The sequence below is a fragment of the Ostrinia nubilalis genome, chromosome 14 (genome assembly GCF_963855985.1).
Source record: "Ostrinia nubilalis chromosome 14, ilOstNubi1.1, whole genome shotgun sequence".
In the NCBI taxonomy this organism is placed as follows: Eukaryota; Metazoa; Arthropoda; class Insecta; order Lepidoptera; family Crambidae; genus Ostrinia; species Ostrinia nubilalis.
The window spans coordinates 11,932,986-11,949,242 of NC_087101.1; the positions used below are offsets into that span (position 1 = coordinate 11,932,986).

A 16,257-nucleotide genomic window follows, 5' to 3' on the forward strand; every position below is an offset into this window, starting at 1 on the left:
TGTTGTTTATTTATAGGATCTCTATTATTCTATAGTTCACTGACCTTGTCTCGCAGCATGTCCCGCACCCTGGTGGCCTGGTGCCGGCTGCGGTGCAACTCCAGCTGCAGCTCCAGGCAGCGCTCCTGCCAGTTCACGGCCGCGTCGGCCGCCGCCAGCTCGTACTCCAAGGGGTCCAGGCGGGAGGAGTGGGCGATCGGTCTGGAGGAGAGAAACATGGTCATGTACGTAGATAATAGAATATATTAAATGTTGTGGAAGAAGGATAATATGAAAGTCAGGCTACACTTCGGAGAATGTGCGAAAGAATTACACAAACTAATTCCACCAGCCACCATCCATCATCGGGGAACCAGACGCAGGTTAGCGTACCATCCCTATATTGTTTACATTCCACCAGCTCGCACTAAGCGTTTCGATGACTCTTTTATAATGCGAATAGCTAGGGACTGGAATTCGCTGCCTGCTGCTGTCTTTCCCGAAGACTATAATCCGGGCATTTTCAAGGCAAGAGTGAATAGGCACTTACAGGGCAGATATGTACTATCCTAGACAGCATCCCACTTAACATCATGTGATTGTGGTCAAATAACTGCCTTGTTATGCATTAAAAAAAAGTACAATTCAATCATTTGTTTATATTGTTTATGTTATTTGATGCCAAACATTTATTATATTTTTATTTCTTTCATTTGTTTAGTTTAGGTTACTGCCTAAGTATGGTATGCGTACCTAATGCCCATGTTCACCATCAATCCCTAATTTTTAAGTGACCCCTATGGTAACAAATAACAGGAATTTTGTTTTCATAGGGGTCACTTAAAAATTTTGGATTGATGATGAAAACAGGCGTAAGTTTGTTTTCAGTGAATTGTGAAATCGATTACACCTACCTAAGGCATTGTCAAAGTTCATCGCTAAAATTAGAATCAATCATTTGACTTTCGAATTCACACAAGTACCTATGCTTGCGGTAGATGTAAGTTTAAAAACAATGCACCTTTCAGTGATTACTTACAAATTGCAACGTCTGAAGCCACTGAAGTATGCATACATGAAACCCCTTATTAACCCATCACAAACTTATTAAACTCAAAAAGTCATACAACTCGTCTGAAATCCTTCAACCGCGTTCAGTGACTCGGGTGCAATAAACCTTGTCCCTGGGCAACCAAATACAATTACCCACGTCAATATTGAAGCATAATCTCTGTTCTTTCGTCATTTCATACAATTAAGGGTTGTTCAACCTTGACAAGTTGGACGTAATTGAAAAAAGTTCCTTTTTACGGACCAATTTTGGCAGGTGTAGTGAGAGACGAACACCACACCACCACCAAAGAATAATATCATACTCATAATATTTGAAGAATAACAGTAGTTTTGACAGGTAACACAAGGAACAATTAGAAAACTTTTCATTTCAGAAAACTGTGCATGTTTTTCTGCCAAAAAAGACAAAATATGGAATTAATAAATATTTTCTTTAAACAAAGGAGCCGAACTACTAAAGAGGTAAAATTAAAGCTTTAATTAATTACATACAATTAAAACACGAATACTTATAGCCTGTCACCATGTCAGGTTGTAACAAAAGCTTTCATGTGGGACTATGTTTGCCATCTGGGAATTAAACCCATAGGACCTCCAGGAATTCCCATAACCACTAGACTAGGTCAAGGGTAATTGAATCTGACTCGAAAGTTGTAATTTCTCACATACAGCAGTAATTTTCACACCCATCTCAAAAATCGAGCTTTTACGCGTTAATCCATGATCAAGCCATAAATATCATTTTATCAGTTGACACCTATTCAATGACCATAAAGCCTTAATATCGATGATACATTGTGAAGTAGACACATTAACACTGTCAATGTAATAAATTGGAATCGTAAAATACGCGGGCTTGCTTCAAAAATGCATCGATGCCGCTACAACGTTCCACCATAAATATTCTATACAGTTCATTAATTTAAATATCACAATATTCGTCTACGGTATGCTTTTAAAGCCTGCCATGGACGGTACGACTGGTACAATGCAAGACGACGTATTTATATCTTTCAGAATGACACACATGTGTCATGTGTTTTTAAAATGATCCTATATAACAGATGTAACTGAAGATTGAACATTGACAGCTTTGACCATCAAAGTCTTGAAAACAGAAAGAGGGCTCGGTCACCGTATATCTTGTGGTATGACCACTATTGGAGACGGATAGAAAAATATTTCAGGGCACTGATAAACACCGTTTGCCAAGAGAAAAGACTTGGCCAAAAGTTCATAGAAAAAAATAATAGAGAACCGCCAGCAACGAAAAAGTATAATATAATTTATTAATTAAACTTCTATTTCTTATAAAAACAATTATTGAAGTTGAAGCATAGTATCTGTACAGAGTAGTCTGTGCGTCAACAGCAAACTTTATTCATAGTTCAGCATGCCCCGGTTTTGCGGCGTCAGCCCACTTCAAATGCAAGCTTATTAATTAAATTTCAATAATTAGTAAGCCACTTTGCACAATGCAACCAATATATTGTTCACTGAGCTTCATGTTAACCTTAATGATAACAACCTAAATGGGTAATTTAAGCAGTTAAAGGAAATCATTATACAGGGTGTTACAATTTTATTTTTTTATTTTTTTCCATCATGGAAGGCAGTAATAGAGCTGTTGTTTTTTTATATTATTACTATGAGACACAACTATGCCTGTGCAAAAATTTAAATTCGTCAGTTACATAGTTTTGGAGAAAAAAAATAAAACAGTTTTAGGTATAGATGGGTGGCGTGGCTCTCTGGGGGGTGTTGGGGGGGCGAAATTTTGCACAATATACTATCTTTATACGAAGTATCGTTTGACCACAGTTTCGAGCTTCAGGCTTTGGGGGCACTTTTTCCAAGACTATCCTGCTACGCCCTTTGGAACGCTACCGCAAAATATGGTAGTCTGAAATTCCAAACGTTAATACTTCAACCACACCAACGCCTGCAGATCACCATTGCCGGCGCGATCCTATAGGCCAATGACAGGTCGCGCGGACTGTCATAGGTCGCGCAACCTGTCATTGGCCTATGATCACGCCGGCAATGGCGATCTGCACGCTTTGGTGAGGTTAAACCTTAAGTTCTAGTGTTCTGTCCTGTGCATTGAGGTTGTAACTGAGAATTCAGACTTGGTACCAAACGTCACATAAGCCGCCACATTCGTCTGACGTGGCCCAGTCAGCTCTACGAAATTAAGTTGTGTGTAGTTACTACTAAATTATTATGTGATCTAGGCTGTTCTCCTAGAATCATATTCGTATTTATGTTCCAACACTATACCTATACGATTGATGAGCAATGCCCTGACTAAAAAACAATTGCAAATCACTTATTTTACCCGCGTGTCTCCGCTTCATGGGATTGAAATCTAGGACCGAGATCCAAAGCCCAACTTTAAACCCTCTTTGCTTTGGATATATGAATATCCATAGCCACAAGATTACGGTAAATTAATCTCATTATTACAACAATTCAAGCTAAACATTAAGCACTGGATATTTAAGGTAACACATAAATATGCCAAAGAAAACTTAATTCAACAAACACGATCATTAACTTACCATCAATTTACTGCTTGTTATTGTATTCACCCAGTAAATTGTTGTTTGATATAAATTCAGCAAGCCCATTAATTATACAGGGTGGAAACGATAAGTGATCTCACTCGATTATTTCTAAACTATACAATATATCACAAAAATAGTTACTGATCCTGAAAGTGCTTCATGAGCTCTATCAAATGGTATTAATAATAGGTTTCTGAATAAACTGGATCTATCCGAAAATTCAATGTTTCCAGCTTCCATACATTTGGTAAAGTCACATTATTTTAAAAACTACACATGATATCGTAAAACTAATTACTGATCCTAAAAGTGCTTCACAAGCTCTATCCAATGGTATTAATATTAGGCTACAGAATAAACGGGATCTATCAAAAATTCAATGTTCCCGTCTTCCATACATTTAGTACTACCACAGTCATGACACTCATCTCTTGACAATATTATAGCAAGTAAAGCCTAAAACTAATGTTTTCCATGAATAATTTTAAAGAAGAATACAATTTACGAGTTTATTTTAAGAGTTTATTATTCAATAAAAAAAAACACACTCCTAAATTGTGTGTCTGGCATACATTTAGTATGGAAGCTGGAAACATTGAATTTTCAGATAGATCTAGTTTATTCTGTAACCTATTATTGGTACCGTTTGAAAGAGCTCATGAAGCACTTTCAGGATCAGTAACCAGTTTTTCAATATCTTGTATAGTTTAGAAATAATCGAGTGAGATCACTTAACGTTTCCACCCTGTATTTTACGGAATGCCCATTTTCATTTAAAATCCAATATACTTGGCCATTCATTGCACACGGCTTAACCGTGGCCCACTACATGTTGGATTAACCCTACACAATTGAGGGATTATTAATTTTCAATAATTAATTCGGACGGTCGAATGTACCATTGGTTTTGCGATAGAGAAATTAAACCAATTTATGGGGACTTTAGTCCCGAAATTATATTGCAATTTGGTGAAAATGTTTCAAATGTAGGTGAAAGTTTGAAAATATTATCTAGGTTTATGAATAATTTATTCACCAAATGACAAGGACAGATAAATAATGTAATTTTGAGTAGTGATAGTAGATAATAAATACAAGCATTTGTTTACTAATAACTATAGTCTAGTCAATGAATGCCTTAACGACGGTGTAGAGAGAAATCCGTGGAACACAATTTCTGACCTCGGGACTTTATTTAGCCTAGTTAGGTGGTGAACATAGCAAAAGTCCCCGCCCTTAGCCCTTGAGCCGGCGGGGAGAGGGGGGTTTAAAGGTACCACTTTTCGGTTTTTCGCTTAATCCTCGGAAACTATGCGTCCTAGTGACATGACTACTATGAACCAAAAAAAGCTTATTCAATTTGCTACAGGCGAGACCGTCAAGTTTTTCTATATCTTGTATAGTTTTTGCGGCATCTGCTCTAGAAGGTCTGTAAAATTAGAAATTTTATTTTTGTCCTACATGTTCCTATCAGGAGAAAATCGACTAAATCAACATTGAGCAAACACTATAGACATGCGGGAGCATGTTAAGCCTAGTTCCAGGGAGGGGACTGCATCGTGCGTATATTTAGACGAACTAATTGGAGCCACTTTTGACTCCTCATCACTCAAAAAGCACTGTGCATTAACACTTCAAATTAGGCTCATGTGTTGAGACTTGCAAGATAAACATCAGCTTCAAATTTCATAAATATACATCAAACGGTTATTTAGGTATTGACGTTCAAAAATCGACATTAAGCCACTAAAATCTATCAATCACTTGTGAAATGTTAAAAACTGGTTTTTTATTTGTTCCTTTGTATTTACACAACTAACTATCTGGATGCCAAATTTGAACCTTCGAGGTCATCTGGAAGTGGTTAGAATTTGGTCTTATAGGTCAGCCATGTAGATTTTTAGACGTCAATATCTAAAGAACAGTTTGAGGTATATTTATGAAATTTGAAGCTGATGTTTATCTTGCAAGTCTCAACACATGGGCTAAATTTGAAGTGTTAATGCACAGTACTTTTTGAGTGATGAGGAGTCAAAAGTGGCTCCAATTGGTTCGTCTAAATATACGCACGGTGCAGTCCCCTCCCTGGAACTAGGCTTAACATGCTCCCGCATGTCTAGAATATTAGCTCAATGTTGATTTAGTCGATTTTCTCCTGGTGGAAACATGTAAGATAAAAATAAAATTTCCAATATTACAGACCTTCTAGAGCAGATGCCGCGAAAACTATACAATTTATAGAAAAACTTGACTATCTCACCTGTAGCAAATTGAATATGCTTTTTTTGGTTCATAGTAGTCATGTCACTAGGACGCATAGTTTTCGAGGATTAAGCGAAAAACCGAAAAGTGGCACCTTTAAACCCCCCTCTCCCCGCCGGCTCAAGGGCTAAGGGCGGGGACTTTCGCTATGTTCACCTCCTAACTAGTCTAAATAAAGTCCTGAAGTCAGAAATTGTGTTCTACAGTTTTCCATCTATAATGCTTTATTGACTGGACTACTAGGTAAAATATGTATAAACAAAAAAGTATTTCAGTATGTTTAACCCGTTCCCTGGTACCCATAGTACAAGCTCTACTTAGTTTGGGACTAAATGAAGATGCGCAAAATGTCCCAGAATATATTTTTTTACTTTTAAGTTAGTTAAGTCATAGTTAAGCTACTAAATTGATGTTGCTAAGCTACGGAAACGTTACATTAAGGCTGGGTTGCACCATCTTATTACAAATGTCAAAAATCTGTCATACTCCATATAAAAAGCACCGGTTATCGTAATAGTTACCGTTAAAGTTAGGTGGTGCAACTCAGCCTAAGTGCAATGCAGCCTGGCATCTACTAAATCAATAGTAGGTATTGCTGTCGTATTGTAATATGATCCTATTATAATAATATGTGTATCCTATCATTATGATAATCCTGATAGAGGTGGCAGGACATTGTGCATAATTCAACTCGCAAGCAATATGTTCTATTAATTGGATGGAAGTGCAGCCCGATCAATTAACTGTTTAACAGCATGTTAACTGACGGTTTCAATATAAACTGGTTTATGTCACTGGGCCTATAGTTAGGTGAAAGTTTTGATGGAAGAGGAGAGGGTATGTTGTAAACACAGAAGTGTCAGTAAATTTGCCATATAAGTAATAAATAGGTACTCAATCAACACGCACGGTATTATGAAAAAAGTAATGACCTGTGACAAGTCACTCGTTCGTTCGTTTCAGCCGAAAGACGTCCACCTCCCTCCAAGGTTTTACTTTCAAATAGTAAAAAAATCCTCGTCTTCTAACGTGTGGGTTTTAAGAAGTTAAGTTGCAATCCTGGTGTCAGATTATTCACAATTTACACAATTGGTTGTTAAGAGCCAGGAGTTGCGACCCATCCAAACTATCTAGATAGTGTAATTTATTATGTTCTTCCTCTGGGAAACCAACTAAGGCCCTTTGGATTTCAGCTGTTTAACCACTAGACAATCACTACAATTATGGAGTGAGGAACCAATTTAAGTTAATCTTCGTAACATATTTAATTACCAACATTACTGTTTCACACATTGCGTCATAGCAAATCACGATCGGACTGTATACAGGGTGGAAACGATAAGTGATCTCACTCGATTGTTTCTAATCTAAACAAGATATCGTAAAACTGGTTACTGATCCTAAAAATGCTTCACGAGCTTTATCCAACGGTATCAATAATAGGTTACAGAATAAACTGGATATATCCAAAACTTCAATCAACTTTTAGGATCAGTAATAGTTTTGAAATAATTGAATCAGATTCACTTATTGTTTACACCATATATAGCGACTAATTGTGCCCGCGACTTCCTACGCGTGAAAACCCGTTTTCGCAACATTTTTCATTTTTGCTCTGCACCTATTACTCTTAGCGTGATGGTATTATAGCTTATAAGCCTTCCTCGACAAATGGGCTATCTAACACTGAAAGAATTTTTCAATACGAACCAGTAGATCCTGAGATTAGCGCGTTCAAATAAACAAACAAACAAACTCTTCAGCTTTATAATATTAGTAGAGATAGGTTAAAACTATTTCTTCATATAAATCGCGTAACTGCAGCCTTAAAAGTATTACTGTGGTTAAACCGTCTTATTCCATATCATATTCAATAATATCTTGACAAACATACCTCTACAATAACACTGTTACTCCGTACATTCTTCTGACATCACGTAACTAATTTGGGAAACGAGCTAATCATCCTCATACTTAAAAACATTTCAAGTTAAAAGTATGCAAATTATCTACACGCTTATCGTGGCTTCGAAAACCTATTACTCACCGATAAACTTGACTGGACAAATGGACAAGTATTATTCTTACACTTAAGATTACAAAATAGAATTTTAGGTGATGTTTGTGAGGATTCCTGCATTTATTATGCTAAAAAATCACATAGGTATTTAGCATTTTAAACATGACTTTTACTTGAAAAAGTTGACCTTCTCACCACTCTAAAAACCATTGGTGAAATCGTAGTTTCCAAAACCCAAGTCATTGTTAAAAAAAAGAAAACAAACAATAGATTTGCGGAGATCGAACCCTCAACCACTACCTTCAGTCAACGTCACAATCCACTCAACCATACCATCATCACGCGCTATTGACGATCAACGAGCTAGTTCGCAACAACTTACCTAGGTGGCGGTGGTGGCGGCTCCCTCGACCGCCTCGGCATCAGCCGCGGGCTGTTCGGCGTACTGGCCGAGTGACCAGCCCCGCTCAGGTCGGTGAACCTCGCCAGAGGGTCGAAGATCTGCGACAACCGCCTCGACCGCTCCTCAGACATTATAACACTTAACACTACACAACACTAACAAATATATCACATCACGACACCACAGTGTCACAGTTAAATCACAACTGAACTATTTCGATTTTGGAACACACTCCGCGCCTACGCCCGGTAGATGTCGCGCGCTCTGACGTTTCTTTTGGCGCGCTAACGACGCGGCGGCCATATTGTGATTTTCACAGCTTTGCGCGCGCCGTTTTTAGAACGCTGAAAAAGAAAAACAAAGGTTAGACGAGTAGGTGAGAGATTAGGCAAGGTGAGGCAATTAGTCGCCAATAGGACGGAATAGCTTTGGACGCGACAAAATTAATGTCAACACAAAAGCGGCGTCTAACGGAAGTCTATTTGAGTAGTGTTGACAGCTCTAAGAAAAGAAGTTACCTTAAACGGGGCGTGGATTTGTATAGGATTTCATGACTTCTTTGTGGCCATTATGTAAATGAGTCGTTTTAAAAGGATTATTAACAAAAGCCGCTTGGTTTTTAGTGTTATAAAGGCACATTTTCTAGGACTCATTCTTACAAATAACTTCAAAATGAAAATTAATACAGCTCATTCCTTACAAAATAAAAAATAAAAACACAACGTTTTACTGATGTGGACAGCGAATGACTTAATAAAAAACAACTGAATTTCAGTATCAAAACATAATAAGAAAGCAGTATTTCGTTTAATATAACAACAAAGTGACAATATAATTAACAATAAAACCGTTTACAATCACCGCCAAAGTTTTAATAACTCCTACTCAGCCGTAAAACTATTTTGGAGTACATTAACGACTTTTGGCTGGGGATAGGGTTGCCAGATCTAACATCTTTGAAAAATCGTAGATTTTCTAAAAAGTTTTCCAGATAAGCACATGACCTGGGCAGGGCACATAGTACGCAGAACTGCCGGCCGATGCGCGATGGGGCAGCAAGGTTCTGGAGTGGAGGCCGCGTACCGGAAAACGCGGCGTGGGACGTCCACCCACAAGGTGGACTGACGACATCATAAAACATGATAAAGGTAGCAGGAAGGCGCTGGACCAATCGATCAACATGGAAATCACTGGGGGAGGCCTCTATTCTATAGTGGACGTCCTATGGCAGAAATGATGATGATGAAGCACATAACTTTAATTAAAATAGACAAATGAAGTATAGATTACAAATGACAATTTATCTTGTAACTTTTATAATGCCTTACTTATAAATACCTATATTAATAACACGCATCATGCAATATTTTAGACCTACTTTTCAATGGCCGAATTATTATCTACATATCTACTACTTCCAAATATTAGATAAGTACGATTTTGCAACAGAAATGCGACAGTACCTTTTTACCTGACTTAGTAATTAGTGACAACCCTGTATTATACCAATTTGGTGGGTAAATCACAACTGTTCGGAGAGTTAGCTTACCGGATGTTCTAAACAGATGATCGTTAACCGAAATCGAGTTTTATTGTCTATGGCAATAAAAATTTAATCTACGGTTCCCATTTATAGCTTGTTTCTACCACTGTTTTTAATGTTTAAAGTAGTTTTCATATCGTTTTATTTAAATTTCTTAGATTTACGAGTATATCTCGCTTTATAGCTGTTATGGTGACTACTATTAAAATGTCGCAGGACCTATACAATATAGGAAGTTCATCAAATCATGTCAGGTACTGTTATTTTTCACCCGATTGCCAAGGAATGGTTATGTTTTTCTATAGTTTTGGCTGTGCCTTGATAAGTTAGTCAACCAGTAAAAACTATTTTACGTGAATAAATAGAATTCTACTGGGAAGATGATTAGATACTTTATGTTCTTTGAATAGACTCTTTCGCAGTTCGTTAATTTATTATCACCGGAACTACAACGCATTTAAGCTTCCCAAAAGATAAAAGCGAACTGCAAACGAGTTCTATAAACACTTATTTCTAACTAGCTCTTGCCTGCGGCTTTGCTCGCGTACAATTTTCTCTGTCAAAGAAATACTGTTTCAAAAACCGGAATAAAACCTATTCTATGTCCATTTCCGGGACTCAAATTATCTCTATGCCAAAGTTCATCAAAATTGTTTGAGTGGTTCAGGTGTAAAAGTGTGACAGACAAAGTTACTTTCGCATTTATAATATTAAAGTCAAAGTCAAAGTCAAAATTTCTTTATTTGTTTAGACTAATAAATAGTTCTTACAAATCGTCATTTTGCTCTTAAGGAGCCTCTACATGTCTCATAATCTTTTTACCCTACCAGCGCTTCGAGACCAACATTTGGCAAGTGCTGAGAAGAAGCGCCGCAACAAACTCAGTCACCACTGTCTGCCGGTTAATATAAATAAATATAAATAGTAGTAGTAGGTACATTCGATTCAAGAGCAGTTCACTGAATTTACCATGCATTCTTGTATGGTGTATCTTATAAGAATGGGTATACAAGATTGCGTGGTATATTAAACAAGGTAGTGACGTGCTAATATCTAGACTTACATATTAAGATACTAGTAGAAATGACTCGCATACATAAATTTGAATAACTTGGATTGACCAGTCCCCGAAAGCAGCGCCTGTTCACAGACATGACGAGTGAACCAGCCATCGCTTCACTCGACCATATTGGAGGGAATGTAACGACCCGCCTCACTACGCCACCACCCCAGAGACATTTTAGTGAGAATGACAATTCCAAGTTATCTCTTTAAAAAAAAAACTAATAATAAAGCTAAGTAACAGTCCAGATTGAGAAGCATGACACTATAACATTTGAGAAATTATTATTAGTTTATACATTACTTTCCATTTTAATTATTTTAGTAAGGAAGTAGGGATAATAATTCATCTAACGAGACCATACGTATCATACACAGCCATCCATCAAAAGGAACGTCTTTACAAATCTTCGTGGTGTTCACGCTTACATAAAACCGACACTAATGATAACTACAGAGTGTCTTCTTCCGCAATTTACTAGTGTTGTGTTTCTAATCAGTCGTAATATCGATATTATTCAGACTTTGATGATAGTGTAAATCACCTGTAAACCTCTGGCATTAATGCAGCGCGGGATGACATTAATTTTACACTGTGAGTGTGCCAGAGGGTCAAGGTCTGAATTCAAATTAGAAGCATAGGACTTTAGTAAGATTTGTCATCTTAGTTCAGGATTTAATAATTCTTCACAACACTTTTCTAGAGGACGTGCTAAGTTTCGACATCGACTGACGATGAAATCAGCCAGTCTGTTCTTTATTTTTGGAAAGTAGTTCATTAATTTAAGCAAATAAGCTTAAACCAAAAATCCATTAATGATCATCCTATCCACAAAAAATATCGATACTACCTCGTTACATTCCCAACACTAATTTACATCAAAACACGAAACTTTGCCGCACCATTATGTTAATAAGCATCTAAATCATTACGTTTCAAAGGACAGAAATACCGAAACCTGACGGGAAATGGCGTAAATGAGAGTCAGCACCGATAAATAAAAACACCAGCGCAGCATACAGCTGTTTGATATTTCAAATTAGATCGCTAGATGAGTTTGCTTCTCAAATTTGCTTCTGAATTCTCGGTAAAGGGTTTCACAACTGTTCCCTCCTGAATATCAAGCAGATCAGAAGATAATGTTGTTTTAAAATATTGACTATGTTATTAAAAAACAGCTGAAAATCCATGCTCTAAAGTGGAAATTCACGTCCTAAAAACTATTATTACAAGGAATCAAATAGACAACGATGGTCAGCCGCGATTGTAGTAATATCAGTTACAGTTTAAGAAAATTTTACAGATCATCATCATCATCATTTCAGCCACAGGACGTCCACTGCATACCCAATGATTTCCACATCGACCAACTATCAAGATCTATCAACAGGGCGATTTGGAATTTAATTACAGATATTAAATATGTATATGCCCTTTTGAGGATAGGTACTTATTCACGACCCAAATATAGCTTGCCTTGTATGATGTGCTATCAGCTGGTAGCACATCATACCAACATCAGCTGGTGCTGAGAAGTGGCGAAAGAAGATATGATTTAGCATTCAGTTTACTACAAAGGCAATCACAATTCATACTGGTTTTCAAACAAAACGAAACTAGTTTACATTGGATACGTTCACAAACAAATAGGTTTTGAAAAGCCCGATTATTTACAATCGAAACAAATTTTCAAACAGCAGCCATTTTCTATTGAATTCTTGTCGACACAAAAAATTTCAACGCTGAAATTGTGAAGTGGAATTTGAATGCCCATTTTGTTTTTCATTTCTATACGCACAAGCACATATCCAAAACGTACGTGAACACGAGAACGAAATAAGCATAGATATTGAAACAATAGGAAATGTTATTACATTTCCTATTGTCTAATCTACGTCTTAAGCTTTTTATAGTTTTTGTATCATCGCTGCAAAGACATCTTTTCCTACCTAAAAACAATAGAGGTGATAGAGGCACTAGATGTTGAAGTTAAAGTTAATTAAATTAAGAAATTCAAGTTAAAGTTGTTCACTATGATGTAGGTTCTTAACAAAAACTAAGATTATAAGTAAGTTTAACAACCTTGCCTAGCATTTCTCTATCATTAGATAGAGCAATTTGATGAACGGGAAGTATTCTCTTTCGAACGTTCTTGTCTGTAATTTATCTGCCAAGAGAAATAATAGTTGCGAAAAAATATTATGAGTATAATTTTATGCAATACTCAATTGTGAATTGTCACAATTGAGTAATTGATAAATAATAAAAGCTATAAGATTTTAAACTTTCGCGTTCCATTTCAACTAAAATATTAATATAACGTAACTCATTAATAAACATTAGACCCGTGTCTTACTATTTTAATAAAAGGTATGTTTGTTATGTTACGATGACTCGATTGAATTCAGAGTATAAAATGTGTTACAAAGTTTCTTCTATGTTTTCACAGATATCCCAACGTAGCGTATTTCAAAGCGGCTTTTATTTCTTTTGGTGCCAGTATTGAATAAAAAGTACTATTTCAAATAACCGATATAACAGATAAATGCTTCATCCGTTCGCTGTGCGCTTTAAAAGGAATAAAATAAAGTTAAAACTGTAAAAGCAGAATAAATTGCATCCTTTATTGCGAGGTCAGGTCTTTGATGGCAAATGAAAATATGATATATGGAACACAACTGTGGAGGAGCATGAAATGAGAACTGGAATGAAAAGGCAATTAGTGTGGAAGACGGGTTAGGAAAAAAGTTTTAAATATCTTGTTATGAAGCTGTGGATACGAAAACAGTTTGTTCAGGAATGGCAATGTATTGATATTACTATACCCCTACCTATAGTAATATTTGTGACAGCTTTGAAAGATGAACTCGTCGTTCTTTGTTAACTTTTTCATTTCGTGAAGCGATCGCGAAATTTAACCTGTCACGAACACGAATGTTACTTTATCTAAGTAGGGGACAACTCCTTACTTAGGTACGTCTCTAGAAAAATAGTAGCTGCTCTAATACTCTATTTTACAATAGATTTACTTTTGGTTCTATTTTTTCAATCTTTGCACTCTGCACATAAAAATAAGTAATAAACTTTCATCACACATTTCTTTTCTCTAGCAAGATTCAAACCTTATACCTCGCTGTGGTTGAGCAAGGCAGCTGTTTGATATAATATAAAACCAAACCTTTCAAAAGAGATTTGGATCTCCAACGTAAAGCAAAACCTTCAGCAAGTCAGGAAATCCAAACATTTGAAAATACTATCCATATTGAACAAAACATCCCAAAGCGTCCCTAACTTAAGCCAAGTTGGGGTAGCTTAGAATTTCAATCAACTTATACAGGCTGTAGTAGACAGGATGTCGAAAACTTTAACTGAGAGTTCAGATTACGTTTTGGTTGATAAACAGCGAAAATTTCCTCCTGAAGAACACGTTTTCCTCTTATTACTCGACTGCACCAGAAGGTGGGTTATGTTTTTATATTAATTTTTAATAATTTATATTGGTAGTTTTGGTACCTTTTCTCCTTAGTGACATTTGCCAATAAAATCTGGGTATTCTCGGGATTAAGGTTTTCTATTTACGTGCACTTATTTTTTTCGAACTACCTAGTTCGAGTTATATTCACGCTTTCAAAATGTGAACCAAACTGGAAAGAATACAGACTAGTAGCACATTGTAGTAGGAACAGGAGTCACTGGGCCACACATTGAGTACTAGTTTTCAATTCTCCACATTAGCTCCACGTTAGTTCGACAGAAAACCGTTTAACTTCGAAAATTAAAAGGTCGTTGACCAGAAAATTGGCGACAGACCCCTGCCCAGGAGTTACGCTTTGATTAATGTTATCAGGCTATCTGGGGGCCGAATTGGGGTCAAACCCTTTTTCTACGTAGACATTTTTATCTATCAGCTTATTATCTGCGAGGTTTGTTTTGTACAGTCGGTGAAATTAGTTTGTGAAGATTTATCTGAAATAGATCAAGGTTTTTTTTGGATTTTTTTTTGTATCTTTATCATCATCATATTATCACGGCTATAGTCTGGAGCAGTGGTTCCCAAAGTTGTCTGGGCTACGACTCATCTAATACAAGTTCCCAAACTCGGGACCCACCTATAGGAAATTTAACCGTTACCATTATGCCTAAATAAAGGACTCGGATCTGTAGGGTGGTGTGTCGTTCTACAAGCAGGGCCCACTCAATGTTCGCTCGCAACCCATAGTTTGGAAAACCCTGGTCGCCTTAACGCCTTGATCTTGCTATCGACAGCAAGACCACAATCCACTCCAATTTACTGGAGACGAAAGAAGAATTGGGGCTACACTCCCCACGCTAGCCAACTTGGCAAAAAAAAATACAGGCAAAAAAATAAAAAAAAATAAAAAAAAAATACAGGCAAAACTATTTTTCAAATTATTTATACAGTAAGATTGAGTTGCACCACTTTATTTTGACCGTAACTATAACGATAACCCGCGTTTTTGGTATGGAGTTAGACAGATTTTTGACGTTTGTCAAAGTAAAAGTAAGATGGTGCAACTCTGCCTTATGTATGTATTTATTAGCTATGCTCAGTATTAGTTTCTGTATTGAGAGTTTTAGCATACTCAAGCATGCTCATTTTCATGCTAGGTACTGAAGTAGCCTTTAAGTTCATACATAAGTAGAAAATGAGCACGCTCAAGCTAAAATTTGTATTCAGAAACCGGAGGTTAAATAAAAGAAATGATAACACCGATTTTTTCTCACCTGACTGTACTTTGACAATGTTTTCGTGAATGGTCCGATGCTGTTGAGATAAAAAATGCTTTAGGACACTCAGGCACGTTTCGTTCTAATTACTTTCCCAACTCGTGATTTACAATAATTTGTATTTTGTTTAACTTTCTAACAATATTAGATGTAACTGATAACCTTATTTAATCCTTTGGAGGTCGAGATGGAAAGATAAAATTTGGTTGAGATTGTTTAAAAATTCATACAAATTAGAATAATAAACATTACAGGGGGCTTAGTGGCGTTTACATCAAACGTCTTCGCTTGCGACTGCGTATAAAAATGACATTAAATTATGATAGACTTATACAGTACATAAGTACTGACTTATGCCGTATGGTGACGGCAGAGTAGAATACATTTGTATGCCGTATGGTGACGGCAGAGTAGAATACATTTGTCACCAACCCCTACTCTTCCCGCGGGTGTCGTAAGAGGCGACTTAGGGACTACACATCAAACAGAGAATGGGCAGCAGCGCTCTCTGAAAAGCATCAATCTTTTAAACTGCGATCTCCAACCCGCCTGCCAAGCGTGGGGATTATGGCAAAACCCTCCACTATAGTGGAGGAG

General features: G+C 36.8%; 1 protein-coding gene across 1 annotated transcript in view; it reads right to left on the reverse strand.

Moving 5' to 3' along the window:
- Positions 1–16,257, reverse strand: part of LOC135078176 (uncharacterized protein CG43867-like) — a 409,623-nt gene that overhangs the window by 286,397 nt on the left and 106,969 nt on the right. The window contains exons 3-4 of the mRNA XM_063972763.1: positions 8,285–8,649; positions 45–201 (exon numbers count right to left, since the gene is read on the reverse strand). Coding sequence (XP_063828833.1) covers positions 45–201; positions 8,285–8,436 — 309 coding nt within the window. The 5' untranslated portion in view covers positions 8,437–8,649. The remainder of the gene's footprint in view (positions 1–44; positions 202–8,284; positions 8,650–16,257) is intronic.